General features: G+C 33.6%; 1 protein-coding gene across 6 annotated transcripts in view; it reads left to right on the top strand.

The window, feature by feature from the left end:
• Lrriq1 (leucine rich repeats and IQ motif containing 1) overlaps positions 1-14,519 on the top strand; it is a 188,681-nt gene extending 174,162 nt beyond the window's left edge. For all 6 annotated transcript variants that reach the window (XM_076553850.1, XM_076553849.1, XM_042263248.2 and 3 more), the window contains one exon: positions 12,619-14,519. In XM_076553850.1, coding sequence (XP_076409965.1) covers positions 12,619-12,800 — 182 coding nt within the window. In that variant the 3' untranslated portion in view covers positions 12,801-14,519. The remainder of the gene's footprint in view (positions 1-12,618) is intronic.
• The last annotated feature ends 1,671 nt before the right edge of the window (positions 14,520-16,190 follow it).

The following is a 16,190-nucleotide window of genomic DNA, read 5'->3' as shown; positions in this document are numbered from 1 at the left end:
GCCAACTGCTTATAGCTTTGAAAGCTCTTTTTCCTTGAGCTTTCTCTCTCTCTCAAAACTTGTCACCCTGTTAAAGTTAAAACATTTCTTTTTACTTTGAAAGCCAAATCTAGAGGGCAGTTTATGAGCCACAGCTGTGAAATGCTCTGGGAGCCTTTGGACTCTTCTAAATACTATCCTCCACTGTTTCCATAATAGTGTAACATGTATCCTTCATAATTAGATAAATACTGGCTTATCATCTCAGGTCTACTATCAGAGACAAGTCATACGACTGTGGATAAATTAACTTGTAAGAATAAGTTTAGTATCTGTAAAATGGGACAAGAATGTTTCTCTCACAGGGTGTTATGAATAAATCAGTAAAATGTGTAAATTAGGTGACATATTACTTAGCATATTGTAAAGGAAACAACAGGTTCCGCTCTTTTTCTGTCGTTGTATCCTTTGTGTCTTATTGCAGATTTTAAAATGAACCAACAGCAGAACTGCCTTTCTCTTGCGTGTTCTTTTATTATGCCAGCTGTCACAGGCAATTGTATCTTGGCACAGAGAATTTCTTAATTTTTGTCCCTTTTCTTTTTGTCTTTACTTTTCATTAAAATAAGCCAAGATTACTATCACTATCTAGATTTCTGAACCATCATAAAGTTTGCAAAGAAGGAATGGAGGTTTCTTTGTTATTCAAAACTTGTATGTCAAGTGAGTTTCTTATTTAAATAACATTTATGCAAAATATCTTATTTTATTAGTTATTTTGGCTTTGTCTGTTTTTACCATTTAATACCTATTATCTACTATGCATTACAATAATAATTGTACTGTAAAAGCAACTTATAGCTTTGAAAATTACTTTTATTGCTGGGTGTAGTGGCACACGGCTTTAATCCCAGCACTTGAGAGGCAGAGGCAGGCAGATAGTCTGAGGCCAGCCTGGTCTACAGAGTGAGTGCCAGGAAAGTCAAGGTTACACAGAGAAACCCTCTTAAAAAAGAAACAAAAGAAAACAATTACTTTTATTATCTTTACACTTCATGATAATTTTTCTTTGACAGCTAATATAAATAAAATTGAAGAATTTCACAAATTAGATTCCATCCCCACAGAAAAGAGAAAGCAGCTACTTGAATCCTCCAATTCATAACTTGGCTGATAAAGAGTAGAGCATAAAAATTTTCAAGCCATTTATTGAATGTTTATTGTCTCTTCATACTTAACATGGCAACTTCTGTGCTTTCTTGATAGCCTTCATTTTTACAATTAGCAAAGAATTGGATATCCACAATGGCTCGGTAATAGTGAATAATAAACCCCAAGTCATGCCCTCATTTGGATACATAGAAACATCTCATGACATGTGAACCCTTTTGTTGAATATGGAAGTGTGTATTGTTCAGAAGTGACTCAATTAACGTAGTGTTGAGAGCAGAACACCTCTTGTAAGCAGTGTGCTTCACTTGTACTGAGTGACATTTGGGAAAAGGGTAGGAAAGAGAGAGAGTACATGACATTTTCTTCTTCCTTCGCTGGAGGCAGGGTATGCTGATTAAGGAAGCTAAAAGCTTTGGTAGAAATTCAACTGGAGACTTTCTAGTGTCTAAGAGACATTGTCATGCTCAAGTCCTCATATTTATAAGCATTCATGAGGATGGTCTGTCAGTATATGAAGGATTTCATTCCAGGTGAGTTTTTAAAATAACCCTATCATGAGACACAAATTTCCATAGTTCCAGCTTATTTTGAAGTCAGTCTATTAATTGTCCATTCAAAAAGGAATGTAAAGTTCACTTTGGTGTTCAGTATATTACACAAAGAAGAGTTCAGGGCAAGACCACACTGTCTATCCATCATGGAGTTTTTGATCTATAGAAATATTTGCTGTGGATTTGGGCTCCTGATTTGGTCCTGTAACTCATAACTCAGGGAAGTTTATCACAGGGGACACTCTACTAACATTCTGGTCAGGAACTCCAAAGCCTCATCCTCCTGCAGTGCCTCTCTAAAAACCTTTTCATGAGTAAGCTGAGTATGGATTTCATTTTAAAAGAGAAATGCTTTCGAGAAACATCCTTATTACAAATCATATTGTGAGGATGCATTTGTTGGTAACTGGTAATAACTTGATAATGAACATGTTCATAAATTCATGTGTTAAATTACTACTTTCTGAATAGAATAATAAAAATTTTTCATTATAAGAGTATATACAAAGAACATTTGTATAAAGAGTAAATTAGGCACAGTTTTCCCTTTACAAAAGACCACAGCTTGGACTATATTAAGTATTAATAGAAATGAAATTGAAGAAAAGCTATATCACTAAACAAACATGTATTGATCATCAAGTATACATCAGTGACTATTATGTGTGATAGATATAATTTCACATTAAATTAAATACCAAAATTATGATATTTTAAAAACATTAGGCTTCATGATCATATATCTCTACCACAGTGGATACTATGATTTTGAAATAGAGACTACAGCTCCAGTTTGTTTTCAAAACTAAGAAAAATCTCAATGGAATTTCAAAATAGCGTTATTTGTTGGGTTAAATACCTTATTTCTCTCTGAAAGCATCGATAATAAATCTCATCTGATGCAAAGGTGTGGTAATGTTCCCAGGTGTTCATATTTTATGGTTCAAGAAGTGACATGTGCAGCTTTCGGCTAGCTCGTCCAGTGAGGATGCTTGGTTAGGTGAGGGTGAGTGTTTTTCAAAAGACTCCACCAAGCATAGCAGTCTTTCTCTCTGAGCAATATTCCTCAATGTCTTATTTTCATAAGATATCATCTGAGTAGGTGTAGTAATTATCACTAAGAGTATTCTGAATGGGGGCACCTGGTTCCTTCAAACTTAGAGGATGCCTTGACACCTAAATATGACTGACTGCCACTTTTAAAATAGCACCTGTTTAAGAGTCAGCTAAGAACTATTTTGAATGCAGAGAATGTATAGCAGGTCATACTTGATTGTATCCCACCAGCAAAAATAATAACACACCTCATCTTGCTGTTAAAGATGAGGAAAGTCACACATGATATTTTATTTCATAATCTGGTTAAGTAATTAGCTAAATGTATAATTTTACATTTTATAATGTCAATAGATCAGTAATAGACAGATAGATGGATAATAGATGATACACACATACATGCATCATATATACATATATACGTACTTACATAGGATAAGATAGATGATAGCGCTCACAAAGGTATGTGCAAGGGAACATCACCTCCTAATTCTTGTTACATGACTAATTTATAACTATAAGTTGATTTATAAACTTTTCAAATACTATGGTTTCTTTGGTGAACTAACCTGCCCATTTTTGTCATCTTATTTTCAAATCTTATTTTCCTGCCCCTAACATATCTTTTTACATATGCTACTTTCAAAGTTTCAAGATCTCTAGCTAGCATTTGACTATATAGACAGTTATTCTATTTTCTATAGGTCCCTTACATTCCATAACTTACACTTATGCATAGTTATTTCCTCACTAAATATTATAAACTTCTTATACTTAGGTTAAATAGCTATTACTTTTCGATGTCCAAACATGTTTTAATTATACTTAATCATGTCCAGCTTGCATATTTTCATATCAACTGAAACTATATTTTTAAAAGAATAAATTGATTTTCTTATAGTTGTCCTCTAAATGGTGAGCATTTAACTTATATTTGGAACTTATAAAAAGTAAATATAAAGAAATTAATGAAGGAAATAATTAATAAAGAAAACCCATGAAGTTATAATTCTAGACTAATTTCTTCAGAGATTATCTTAAAGATTAGTCATGAAGGAATCTCTTATTTTGTGTCTATTTTTAAAAGGTTCCCAGGAGAGACTATTCTTAATGTTATTTAAGTATATGTTTATGTTGTATGGCCATAACCACAAATATATCTTAGGATTCGTTGACCAACCTTAAAAGTTTTGGTAACATAAATCTTTCAAGACTTTGAGCAGTAAATGGGAAGTCAGTGTAATAAGCATAAAAATATGGAAGTCTAAAAACATCACTTAATGAAATGATTCTGAATTTTAAAAATTATGTCGAAGGTATAAGATAGGAAGATGATAGATAGGTAGATGATTGATAGATAGATAGATAGATAGATACATACATACATACATACATACATACATACATAAGTGTTTTACTGTGTTCACACATTGATAACTTTTCTTCATTTTTTCTTTTCAATGCCTGGTTTTTAGATAAGGGGTGAATCTTTCCCTTCCATGCTTTTACAAGCAGATATGTACCTCACAATTATATTTTATGATTATTTTGTCAATATTGCTATTGTGTTAAAGCCATGCTTTATTAGTGAATGTAAAGCATGATGTCTTCTCTAAGATAAATTCTAGCCAGCTGGGCAACAGTGGCACATTCCTTTAATCCCAGGACTCAGGGAGGAGAGGCAGGTTTAAGGCTAGCCTTGCCTATAGAGTATGCTCCTAGATAGCCAGGACTACACAGAGAAACATTTCCTTGGAAAGAACAAAAGAGAAAAAAAGGAAGGAAGAGAGGAAGGGAGGGAATAAAGGAAAGAAGGAAGGAAGGAATAAAGGAAAGAAGGAAGGAAGGAAGGAAGGAAGGAAGGAAGGAAGGAAGGAAGGAAGGAAGGAAGGAAGGAAGGAAGGAAGGAAGGAAGGAAGGAAGGAAAAAGAAAGAAAACTCTAGTCATACAAAGCTAAATTTTGATTCTGTTACTATCATTGTACTTTGGGCAATCAATACCTTACTACATTGGCTGTGTTTTCCAATTTGCAACTGAGAGTGGTGATCTATATTTTGCAGAGATGTAATAGTGGGAGCTTCAAGTAAGAGCTTGGGATGGTAGATTCCTGCTACTTGCTATTCCTTCAGCATGATGTTTATAGTAACAGCATGAGGGAATTTGACTTGACCAACTGAAGAGTAAATGGATGATGGAAGCATATGGAAAAACATGAAATATTCTTTTAGCAGATTGATAATAAAATGTTATTTTAATAGTAAATTCCACCTTAATATAAAATATATATGTTTATATGTTTGTAATATTATATATAATATAATTATATATAATATATGATATATGTAATATATAATAACATATATATTAGTGCTTTTAATAAATGGCAAAAGTACAACTGACTGTGTTCTGCCTACAAATCTACTAAAACAATTATTGATGTTCACATTTTGTGAAAACAGTAAAGCTTCATTATAGAACATGCTCAGTTGACTTTCATACTGTCCGTGAAAAGCATTTGAATTAAATCCCTCCTAGAAAAAGTATTTCCCCATATTTAAACATAATCTCAGGTATTATAAATATTTGTGACCACTGTTGGTGAGATGGTCCAATAGGTGAAGACACTTGCTACCAAGGCTGAGTACCTGAGTCTATGACTCACAACTACAAGGTAGAGGGAGAGAACCAAATTCTTCAGGTTCTTCAGACCTCCACAGGAGTGCTGTTGCAGGTACATGTTCGTGTTCCCCATATGAAATAAATAAATAAGTGTAAGCACATTTCAAATATGTTTTTGACTGAAAAGTTAAACTTCTATTCTGTACAATAATATCTGAGATCTTTATTCCTGTTTTTATTTTATAATAATATAAGTATAGTAAAAATGCTAATTTTTTTGACACCACAAAGAACTATTACTGTTATGTTTTGGTCTTTGCCAATGTAAATCTTTTAACTTTAAGGCTTATTTTTATTATACTTGTAGGCACACACATGTGTGTGGGTGGGTGCACACACATGCAGTACACAGTGTTCTTGTAGAGATCAAAAGATAACTTGTGAGAGTTGATTCTTATCTTCCACCATGTGGGTCTGGGGGAACTCAGGTCAGTACACTCGAAAGCAAATTCCTTTACCTACTTTCACCAACTGACCCATGTTGCTAGTTCAAGGTTCCTTCTTATTCTTGTTTTAAAAGGTATGGGGTGGGGGTAGTGGAGAGGTCAAGTTTTGTTATTTTTTGCTTGTTTGGGTTTTTTTTGTTTGTTTGTTTTTTTGTTTTGTTTTCTGTCTTAAGTTATTGGGCAGGGACATTAAAATGTACAAACTTGTTAAATCTTGATATTCTATCTCTGAAGTATTGACAATTAATTGAACAAACATTGACATTGATGCTTCAGCTCTTAGAATAGTCCAGTAATCAAAATTGTAAATTAAAATGAATTGTTATCACACCAAGGCCATGCTTATATGGTTAGTAGACTGCCCAAATAAAAATAATGTTTAAAGTTGTCTCATTGAGAAAGGAAACACAGAATAAAGTGCTGTTGCCTTAATATCTTTGATGCAGTTGATACTATCCAAGATCTGAGATAGTTTAAGGAAACAGTGAGCAATGATTACAAGCACAGTTAAATATAACAGTTATTAGTAACCCCAGATTAACATTTTCAGATCTGAAGCTGTAGCTAGTTTAAACATAGATTGACACAATCCCAAAAAGGCAAATTTCATCTGCCCTTACATGAGATAAATAACATGTCAGCTGCATTTATTCCTTGTAGATAAAAAAATAATTTTTTGAGGGCAAGATACGTGCATGCTCTATTGATAATAAATTAAAGCATAATGTTTCTAACTATAATATTTTATTTCTTACTCATTTCTTTCATGACAGCTTTCTTCTTAAATAAATTATTTTACTCTATTTTTTTCTTTTCTGTTATTATTATTGTTGCTTTCAAACCAATTTCTTACACTAGTTAATGTGGTACAGAAATAAATGAGTATGGTCAAATGTGAAATGCATTTGCCAAATGAATGAAACTGAAGTGCAATAATATAATAAATCCTCGGGCTAGCCATGTTTATTGTTGCCAAATGTCTCTCTGCTAAGAACTAATAAGCATGAAAAGGGATAATGAAAGTTTCCATGAAAAGTTTTTGGGAAACCTCTCCACAAGTCTTCACTATCTGAGAATGTGGAAATAAGTATTCATTTTATACAAGTTCCATATGAGGACACTAAAGATGAAATTTGGAGAATAGAGTCACATGGGAAACCACCACAGTATAACAGCTCCTGATATTACTTGGTTCACAGAAGGAAACTGACAAGGAATTTCACTTGAATAACAGTAATAGGACAGTGTCTACCACAGGAGGCATAAACACACACACATGATGAATGAATGTGTGAACTAAAGCAACATTTGCAATTGAAGCTAGTGAAGACAGCAAGTGAACTTGAAAATCCAATTGAGTTCTAAAAGTTCACATTTTAAAGGATGCAACAAGCATTTTAGGGATTACTTAAAATGCATAATATTGCTACAAATTTGCTTTGACAAAGTTAACATGAGGCAGAGAAGAGAGAAGATAATTAAATGTTTTAATATTGTGTTATACATGAGCTAGATAGCATCAAGTGAATACATATATCAAACTAAGATAAAAATATACATTTAGTTATTTACCTTGTCCAAGACACAGTTTCTTAGTTACAGATACTTGTGGTTGCTTCGATGTTAATATATGAAACAGAATATAATTCTGAAAAGAATATTTTTTGAAAGTGATTGGAGAGTTTTATAAATAGACTTATCCCAAATCAGCATAAAAATTTGTGACAAGCATGGTCTGACTTATAAAATTCCATTAAGAACAACAATATGTAGGAGATTGTGATTGATAGAAGTTGCTTGTTGTTTATTAAATCTCACTCTTTGAATAATGAGATGCACTTTTGATTACCTGGTTAATATATTAGTTTAAAAATCCAATAATTATCTAATATGAAATCGAGAAATCATAAAACCACAATAATCAAGGTTATGCAAAATAATTGCTGATAGAAAGAAGGGTTTGGGGTGACTTGGAGCCACGTAAGAGAGTGGTAATCTATTTCTGAGGCAAATCCTATAGCATTTTATTGTCCAAATCAAATCGCCAAAGATAAAATCCTCCAGGAGGAAAAAGGTCAGTATTGAGCAGTATTAACCACAAGATATATATAGAATCAAGCCAAGACGTTAGCTCTCCGTATTTGCTGCATGTGCTAGCCATCCTTGTGTGTCCAGAAGACAGCTGCAAGAAATGATGTAATTCCACAGCCACATGCTAAAAGCGGTAAAACCTGGAAAACAGTGCATACTGTAAGGCAGGCTAAAAGATTCTAAGTCGAATATATATGACAATCATTCTAGTAGTTCTAACTGGTTAAAATACAAGATATTCTATACAATAAACTCCCCTCTCTGATTCATTTTACCTCTTAGGTGTATTTTTTTCCTAATCAATATGCTTTGTCAATGCTAAATATTTGTATTATGCATGTTGGCATTTAAAAAACTCACCTCCAAAAATAAAAAGTAAGAAGCAAATATAGACATCTTATTTATCCTAATGCTGATAACAAACACTGTGGATATTTTAGTGATTATCAAAGATACCCAACCTATGATTTTTATTTGTCTCTTAAATAGTAAGAGAATAAATATAAAGCAGACGTGAAGCTGCATGCTTTTAAGGCCAGCACTTAGCAGGCAGAGGCAGGTGGATCTCTAGGAGTTCCAGGCTTGCCTTGTCTACATAATGAGTTCCCCGGGCCAGTCAAGGCTACATAATTAGACTCTTTCTCAAAAGGAAAATAAGAAGAATAAACATAATTTTCACTCTTTAATTGCAATTTTGAGCATCAGAAAAATTCTGCTAATAATTTATAACCTATAGAACCCTTTTGTTCTGTAAACAAAAATTAAAATCCCAGGAACAAGCAAAATAACATTGAGGAACTCTTCACAAGGCATAAATAACCTGTGCATCCTTTATCTATATTCTTCAAGTTTGATTTTAAATTGGTCTACCTGCACTTCACTCAGCATCAAACATGTTTAAGAGTGGTGTTATTTGAAGTCTGTCTGACCCACCCTGCTTCGAACTTGACCAATGTAACTAATTCATCACACTGAAATCGATGTAAATGCTTTGCTGCTAAAAATTTGTTCTGGTCACTTTCATTAAATTTTTTTTCTCCATGCTTTACTTATGCTGTATCTGCTGTTAAGTAATACAATATGGGAAGGCCTTTGCAAAGGTTTTTATATCCAGACACATAGTGTTGGGTGTATTGATGAAAATCCAATGACGTATTACTATACATCATGAGATTTCTATTTTGACCCGTTTAACAGGTTTTTTTATACATACCAGGAGAGTCATTCAAAGCATTTTACATATTAAATTACTTATCAAAACACTGTATATATAGACCTTGGCATTAGTTAGGAACCAAGGATTAAATCTTTTTTTTTTTTTTTTCAATTTAAGACCAGAACAAATCTTGAGCAAAACATAGCTCTTGTAGCAAAGAAGTGGCTTGGTAGGAAATATAGCACACTCATGAGGACACATTTCCAGCACCAATGTGAGAGCCCACTTGACTGATTTCTATAATTGCCTGCAAATACACAGCCGATTATTGTCAAAAATAAACCCCATAACAATAATTCTGCAGAAAAGTACTGCTAAAATCGCTTTGGTCATATTTTTTTTTTTCTGTTCCTGGAGCTCTCTTCAGTAAGGTATGTCGAACTCCACTATCAATGTTTTGAAGCAAGAACCTTTTTCTCTTTTATTTTCATGTGGGTAAGTAATTTTCAAACGATTATACATTGACCGTATTAAATTGCTTTTTATTTCTGTGTTTCATTCTTTAAGTAATCACGGGATGAAGTAATGATTTTGTTATCAGTGCCAATATGTGATTCCTTCACAGATGCATTTTTACTTCTCTGTTTGTTTTCAATGTATCTAGTGATTTGAGAGTTTATATGATAACAAAGACTCTCACTAATGCAATGAGAAAATAAGCCATATAGATTACTGCTTAAACTGTTCATTTACACATAGCAAGATAATAAACTCAGGCACTTAATCACACCTAAACTATTGTCTTAGAAAAAATTCTGGGTTCATTACAGTATTGCTTATTTTCAAGATTAATTCCCTAGTTGTCAATTCACTAACAGCATATTTCACAATTGCTGTGAAGTCTTCCCATAATGTTTTTTTTAAATTGTAGTTATTATTTCCTGAATGTACTACACTAGATAAGGGAAAATTTATAAACAGGCTTTATAAATATAGGAGCAGAGTGAGGATAAGTACAAGAAGATTTGAAGACTTGTCAGCAGATCCAAAACAATGACAATAGAGCAGAATTAGTTAAACAAATAGACCAGATGGTAAATGTTTAGCAGGAGAATCATCCAGATTGGAGAAACACTTGTAATTAGAGCTTTTTAATTAATTTTGATCTAAAGTTAAAATAATTGTTCTAGAAGTATGTAAAATTATCTATAAATGTTTCAATAATGTGGACATAAAATGCTTCTCTGCTTAGATGCTTCTTGGCATTTTGGCTTAAAACTTATATTAAGCAGAAAGTATTTGAATGATAGATGTTGTTATTAGATAGCTTCAAGAAGAATACTATTAACCAATAGTGAACTATGTTGTTGACTTCAGTTTTAAAGCTCCTACTTATTTCTACCTACTACTTTGAATAATGCTTGCAACCACTTGATTTAGTTCTCTGTATTTGAGCAGCACATTTGGCTAGATGTTAGTGAAAAACCTACTCGTTTTTTATTAGTCTCATACTTTAATATAAATATATTATTTCTCAGATTCCTTGCACCTCCACACCCAGCCTTAGTCATATATGTGTGTGTGCGTGTGTGTATGTATATATACTCATTATATATGTGTGTGTGTGTGTGTGTGTGTATTTTCATAAAAGCCTGCATTTTCCATTTTGTTCAGAGAGTTTTAACTACTAGAGTGTAGCGATTGCTTGCTCTGACTGCTTTTAAAGAAGTGTGAAGTAGACATTTCATTCAGTTACTTGGGGAAAAATTAAATTAGAGCTTTTCCAATATATAATAGTGAGAAAGAGGCTGTGCTGTTGGCATGCTCCCCTGGCACCCTTTAGGCCACTGGTTTATCATATGGGACATCTCTGCTTCATGTCTGGATCATCCCTGTGGCTTGAATGCATTCTCCTCTTCTGCAGTCTCCCCCACAGGGCTCGATTAAGGCAGGATGAATCTGGCCACATGTGGAAGCCGGCTTCAGCTGTCATTTCCCTCCCTGATTAGTTTCTCTGCTGAAACTGCATACAAGGAGTGCCAGCTGAGAAGTCTCAACCCCTGAACTGTATTCTCTCTCCAGCAGTCCTTGGCACTTAGGTGATAATCTCTTTATGTCTCAAACACCCTTTCCTGAAACAATACGTTTTAGTCCCTGCACACACTTTTCAGAAATATTCTTTTTGTAGACTATCAGTAAAATATTCTCACTTGCAGACATTCAGTAATGTCATTGAATTTGTTTCATCGCAGTATTAACTCTAGAAACTAAAGTGTAATACTCTAATTATGAGAATATTTTTAAATATGAAATAAGTTTTTAAAGTTCATAATGTCATAACAAATTTAAATCACAAAATACTGTCTACCTTTGTGATAATTCTTCTAAAATGTTTTAAAATACATTGAAATTTTCATTAGACTCCACCATCCTAAATTAAAAAAGGAGGTTGGGAGTTTGTTTTGTCTTGTCTAAACTTCCTTAAACACGAAGGCATCACAATGGAGAATCATGTGGTTTGAACCTTCGCCTCAAGCCAGTATTGAGGAAGCCCTGGAATGTGTCTTTCGGCTGCTTTTACAGTGGCTTCCCCACAAACACAGCCCTGTCGCTTAATCCCCAGGAGATTTGAAGCAGATGAGCACAAGTTTCTAATAGTATTCTTGATATGGCCCCTTTGGATCTGGCTGAACAAAACATGCTTTGTCCGTTTGCCCATTTCTGTGACCATTTGTTTCCACAGCTAGCTGCTGCCGTTGCTTCTCCATAGGTAATCTATAACTTGATCCAGATAACCAAACCTTCACCCAGCTCTACGTTTATAGCACCTGGGCACAAAATATCCTCACAGCTTTCTGTCATTACAATACAGCTGAAAAGATACTCCCCACCCAACACTTAAGGCATGTGTAACCTCCACTTATACAACCCAGGTTGTTGACAACCACTGTGGGGTGTGTGTGTCTGTCTCTGTGTATGTTCTGCTAGATTGGATCCTAAAGAGATTCTTAATTTCCGGGTTTAATGTACTTTCTATTGTACCAAAAAAGTCTTTGTTATGAAGAAATAATTCAATAACTCAACTTTTAAGGCCAATTTTAGCATATGCTTTATTTTATAAAATAGAAACCACTAACTACTAACTTTTTGGACGTAGAAATGTATAGAATCATTAAAATGTTTCATCTTTGCATACTGTTGTAACATTGAACCTACAGATAGAAAAAAACAAAGAAGCCTATGTGGAAAAAAGGAAACAGTGATGTCTATTACCTATGTTACAGTTTTGCTTTTATTTAACCTAAATGCAATTTGTGTCAATATTTTTCATATATCATTTACATACATTAATTCAACAAATGTATTTTTATATGCTCAGAAATTATAAAGTTTTCAAGTGCATGTTGCTGATTTAGGAATACTTATTCTAAAGTATGATTTGATTGGATCATGTTAAGAGAAAGTATATTTAATATCACTGTCTAGGTTGTTCAAGCAAGAAAATACTTGCACCAATGATAACAAACACAAGACCTTCCATTAAAGAGCGCATATCATTCCGTGACAATCCTGTTCGACTCAGCGGTGGATGGGGAAGTGGTAAAAAGAAGGTGAAAAACCTCCACCTGATCCTTCCAGCGTCCGCATCCCAAACACAAGGCCCATGACTTATTTAAGTCTATGGATACCTGGTCCTGCTATGAGTTGGAAACAATGTTTTAGAATGATGTATTTAATGTTTCATTATGATATTTCATAAACTTGTTTTCTGGGTCAGTTATCTACTTCTCATTCATTGCTAGAGTTTGCATTTCCTCTTGTGTTCTTATGGAATAGCCTCACCCAAAAAAATTCTCGAGATACTGCAGGGCAATTTGTACATACACTTTCTTGTTTGGTTTATATTCTATGACACATATCCTCAAGATTTTATTCTTTTTACTATTTTAATAAAATATGTAAAGGAATATAAATATATTGATGTTGATTAGAGAAATATTAGTGAATAATTACTACAGTATAAGTTTGAATGTACCAAATTGTATTTCTTAGCTATCTCATATGGCAATTCAAAATAGATAGCAAAAATCACCATTTTTATTTTGAAGCTTCTTAGAGAAGTAAAATATGTATGTACTATTTAAGTTAAAATGAAATACAAATTTAAATAATTATCAACCTATTCATTTGAAAGTTTATGTGTAATGTTTCATTCAAGTGTATTTTATTCTTGTTTACGTAAATGTGAATTGTGTTCTTTAAGATTATTCAGTTCATTCACACATACTCAGTCACTTTAAACATTTTTAAAGTACCTTTAAATTGCTATTTTAAAGGTTTTTTTTTTTTCCGAGCTGAAAACCATCATTTTAAAATTTTAGTGTTTTTTCTTAAATTACAGAAAGGTCTCACTAAGGTCTTACTAGCATGAGGATAATTTTCTCCTATTATCTTGGCAAATACAGTATGCAAAATGTTGCATTCGGCTCAGGGCTCAGAGGACCTATTAATCTGCATCTGGAATGCCTTTCACGAAGCTAAAGCCAGGGTTCTCCAGTGACTCTCCTTAGCGCACTCTGTGTAATAGGATCCAGTGAACTTCTGCTTTCCCTTTTGTTTTTTCCGGCTCTCTGGTGAAATTCTTCATCCCGCGATGACTAACCAGATTTCAAGATGCATTTGTTTAGTTTTTATCCCCCTGCACTTTTGGAGTCCTGTTGCATTTCAAACCTGTAAATCTCTTTTAACCTGATTGGGATAGAAATGTTAATGAGCCTTGGGCTGTCAATCTATAAAGAAAACATGGATTCGTTTGTTTCAGCCTAGAAACTGAGCTCCACATGTCCTTGTTTTGTGAACACTGTTAGGTCATCCCTTTGCTAACAACATCCACAAATCAGCATAATGTAATGATGGAAAATATTTTATCTCAGCTTATTTTCAACTCAGAGGGAAAAAACCACATTAAAGCTGACATCGATAGGGTTTTATGGTTCATATACCTACCCAATGAAGTGGAAAGGCTAGTATGAGAAATGAGACGTTTATTATTCAACTGTTTTAGTATGTAAGAGAAACTTCATAGCTTTCTTCTTTTATAAGCTTTTGTGATTTTTTTCCCATAATATTAATTGTGAAGGTGATTGCTATTGATGTTCTTAAATTTGTAGGTGATAGTTGATAAATGTGAATAAAACTGTTCCTGAATTATGGTGTTTAAATCAGAAGTTCTTTATAGTGTGATTTATTTGTGCCTACTCTGAAAGTGATTATCTAAAGAACCTTATATTTCAAACCTGTCATTTTATAGTACTACTAGTATATTTGTGTTTATGCAACTGATATTTTTACAGTTTAATAAAACATCCAAGTATTTGATCCAAGAATTGTTTCCTTCTGGGTTTTTTTTTTTTTAGGAGACATTCCTAAAATTTTATTTATGTATTTATTTAATCAGTTGCTATTTATTTATTTATTTTGTGCGTGTGCATGTGCACGCGTGCGTGTGTGTGTGCGTGTGCGTGTGTGTGTGCATGTGTGTGTGCGTGCGTGTGTATGTGCGTGTGTGTGTGCGTGTGCGTGCGTGTGCGTGTGTGCGTGTGTGTGTGTGTGTGTGCGCGTGTGTGTGTGCGTGCGTGTGTATGTGCGTGTGTGTGTGTGCGTGTGCGTGCGTGTGTGTGTGTGTGGTGTAGAGAGATGGAGAGATGGGGGCGGGGTGGAGGGCTAGTTATGCCAGGGCACACCTGTGGAACTCAGAGGACTACTCCCAGGAGTCAGTTCTCTTCTGCCACCTTGTGGGATCCAAGACAGAACTGAACTCTTCAGAACTGAGCATAAGTGCCTCTTCCTTCCCAGCTACCTTGCTATTTTGAGCAAATATTTATCCTTAGGGTTCAAGAAGGAAAATATGTAAGCCTGTCTTATCATGTAGCTGATTATGAATTTCCATATTGACAGTAATAGACTTAGTCATCGGTGCTATTCACGTGCGTTACTCCAACTGACTGTCTTCCCTGGATACTATGTCTTACTTTTAACACCTTCTGAATGACAGTGTCCCCTCCCTTTCTGTAACCCACTTTCAATGCAAAAGGCTCATCAGTTTTTGGTTTGGCTTGGTTTTTGATAAGAATGACAAACTGAATCATTATATGAAAAAAAAAAAGCCTGTTAGACGTGTTAGGTGGGTTGTTTAGAGAATCCAGAATGTTTTGATATGAGAGGGACTCTTCTCAGCATCTGGGCCAGCAGCATCACCTTCGTGACACAGTAATAAATGATAGATCTTCTTAAGCCTCTCGCAAACCATAATTCCACTTCATTATGAACTGTGCACCCCTATTCCTCACTGTCTTCAGGAATGAGTTGGAGGTATACTAATCTCATTGAAGGAAATGAAAATAAGAATGTAACAAAAACCAAAATATGGTTGCATGCATTATAATTTCAAATTATATGCTAAAAGGATAATATACCAACATTCCTGGAAGGTAGAGATTTTTTTCCTTTTGACAGAAAGGAGAGAATTTATCTTAAGAATATACTAGGGGCAACAGACAAGTATTAAAGTGTTTCTGATATTTGTAAAAATAAATAGAAGTCTTTTAATGGGTATTTATTTTAAATCTTAATATTAGCACCATAAACTTTTGTTCTTGTATTAACCAACTGTACTGTTTACTTATTAGATTGGTCATTTCCTTAATTTTTTCTTAGTTTGTAATTAATTCATGTTTTTGCTGGCATGATCTAAATTTAGGCTATTGAGGTTTAAATTATATTTTGAAAATGTTTAACTGACAGTGTATTCTATACAAAATAACTGAAATAAATAGTGTGGCAAAGAGAAACATCTTTATTAATTATAAAAAGAAAAACATGTCATTGACATAATAAGGGTTAGCAAATAAAGACTTCCTTAATAAATTATATTACCTGAATTATAATGCCAAATGGAGTTTTTGATATCTTTAAATATGAGAAATGTTTATCATATAGATTATTCTTTTCCTGACTATAACAAAGAAAAAGACAATAATTTAATGAATATATTAATT

The sequence above is a fragment of the Peromyscus maniculatus genome, chromosome 18 (assembly GCF_049852395.1).
Source record: "Peromyscus maniculatus bairdii isolate BWxNUB_F1_BW_parent chromosome 18, HU_Pman_BW_mat_3.1, whole genome shotgun sequence".
Lineage (NCBI taxonomy): Eukaryota > Metazoa > Chordata > Mammalia > Rodentia > Cricetidae > Peromyscus > Peromyscus maniculatus.
The sequence above is the reverse complement of the archived record's forward strand: the minus strand, read 5'-3'. Positions and strand labels throughout refer to the sequence as shown.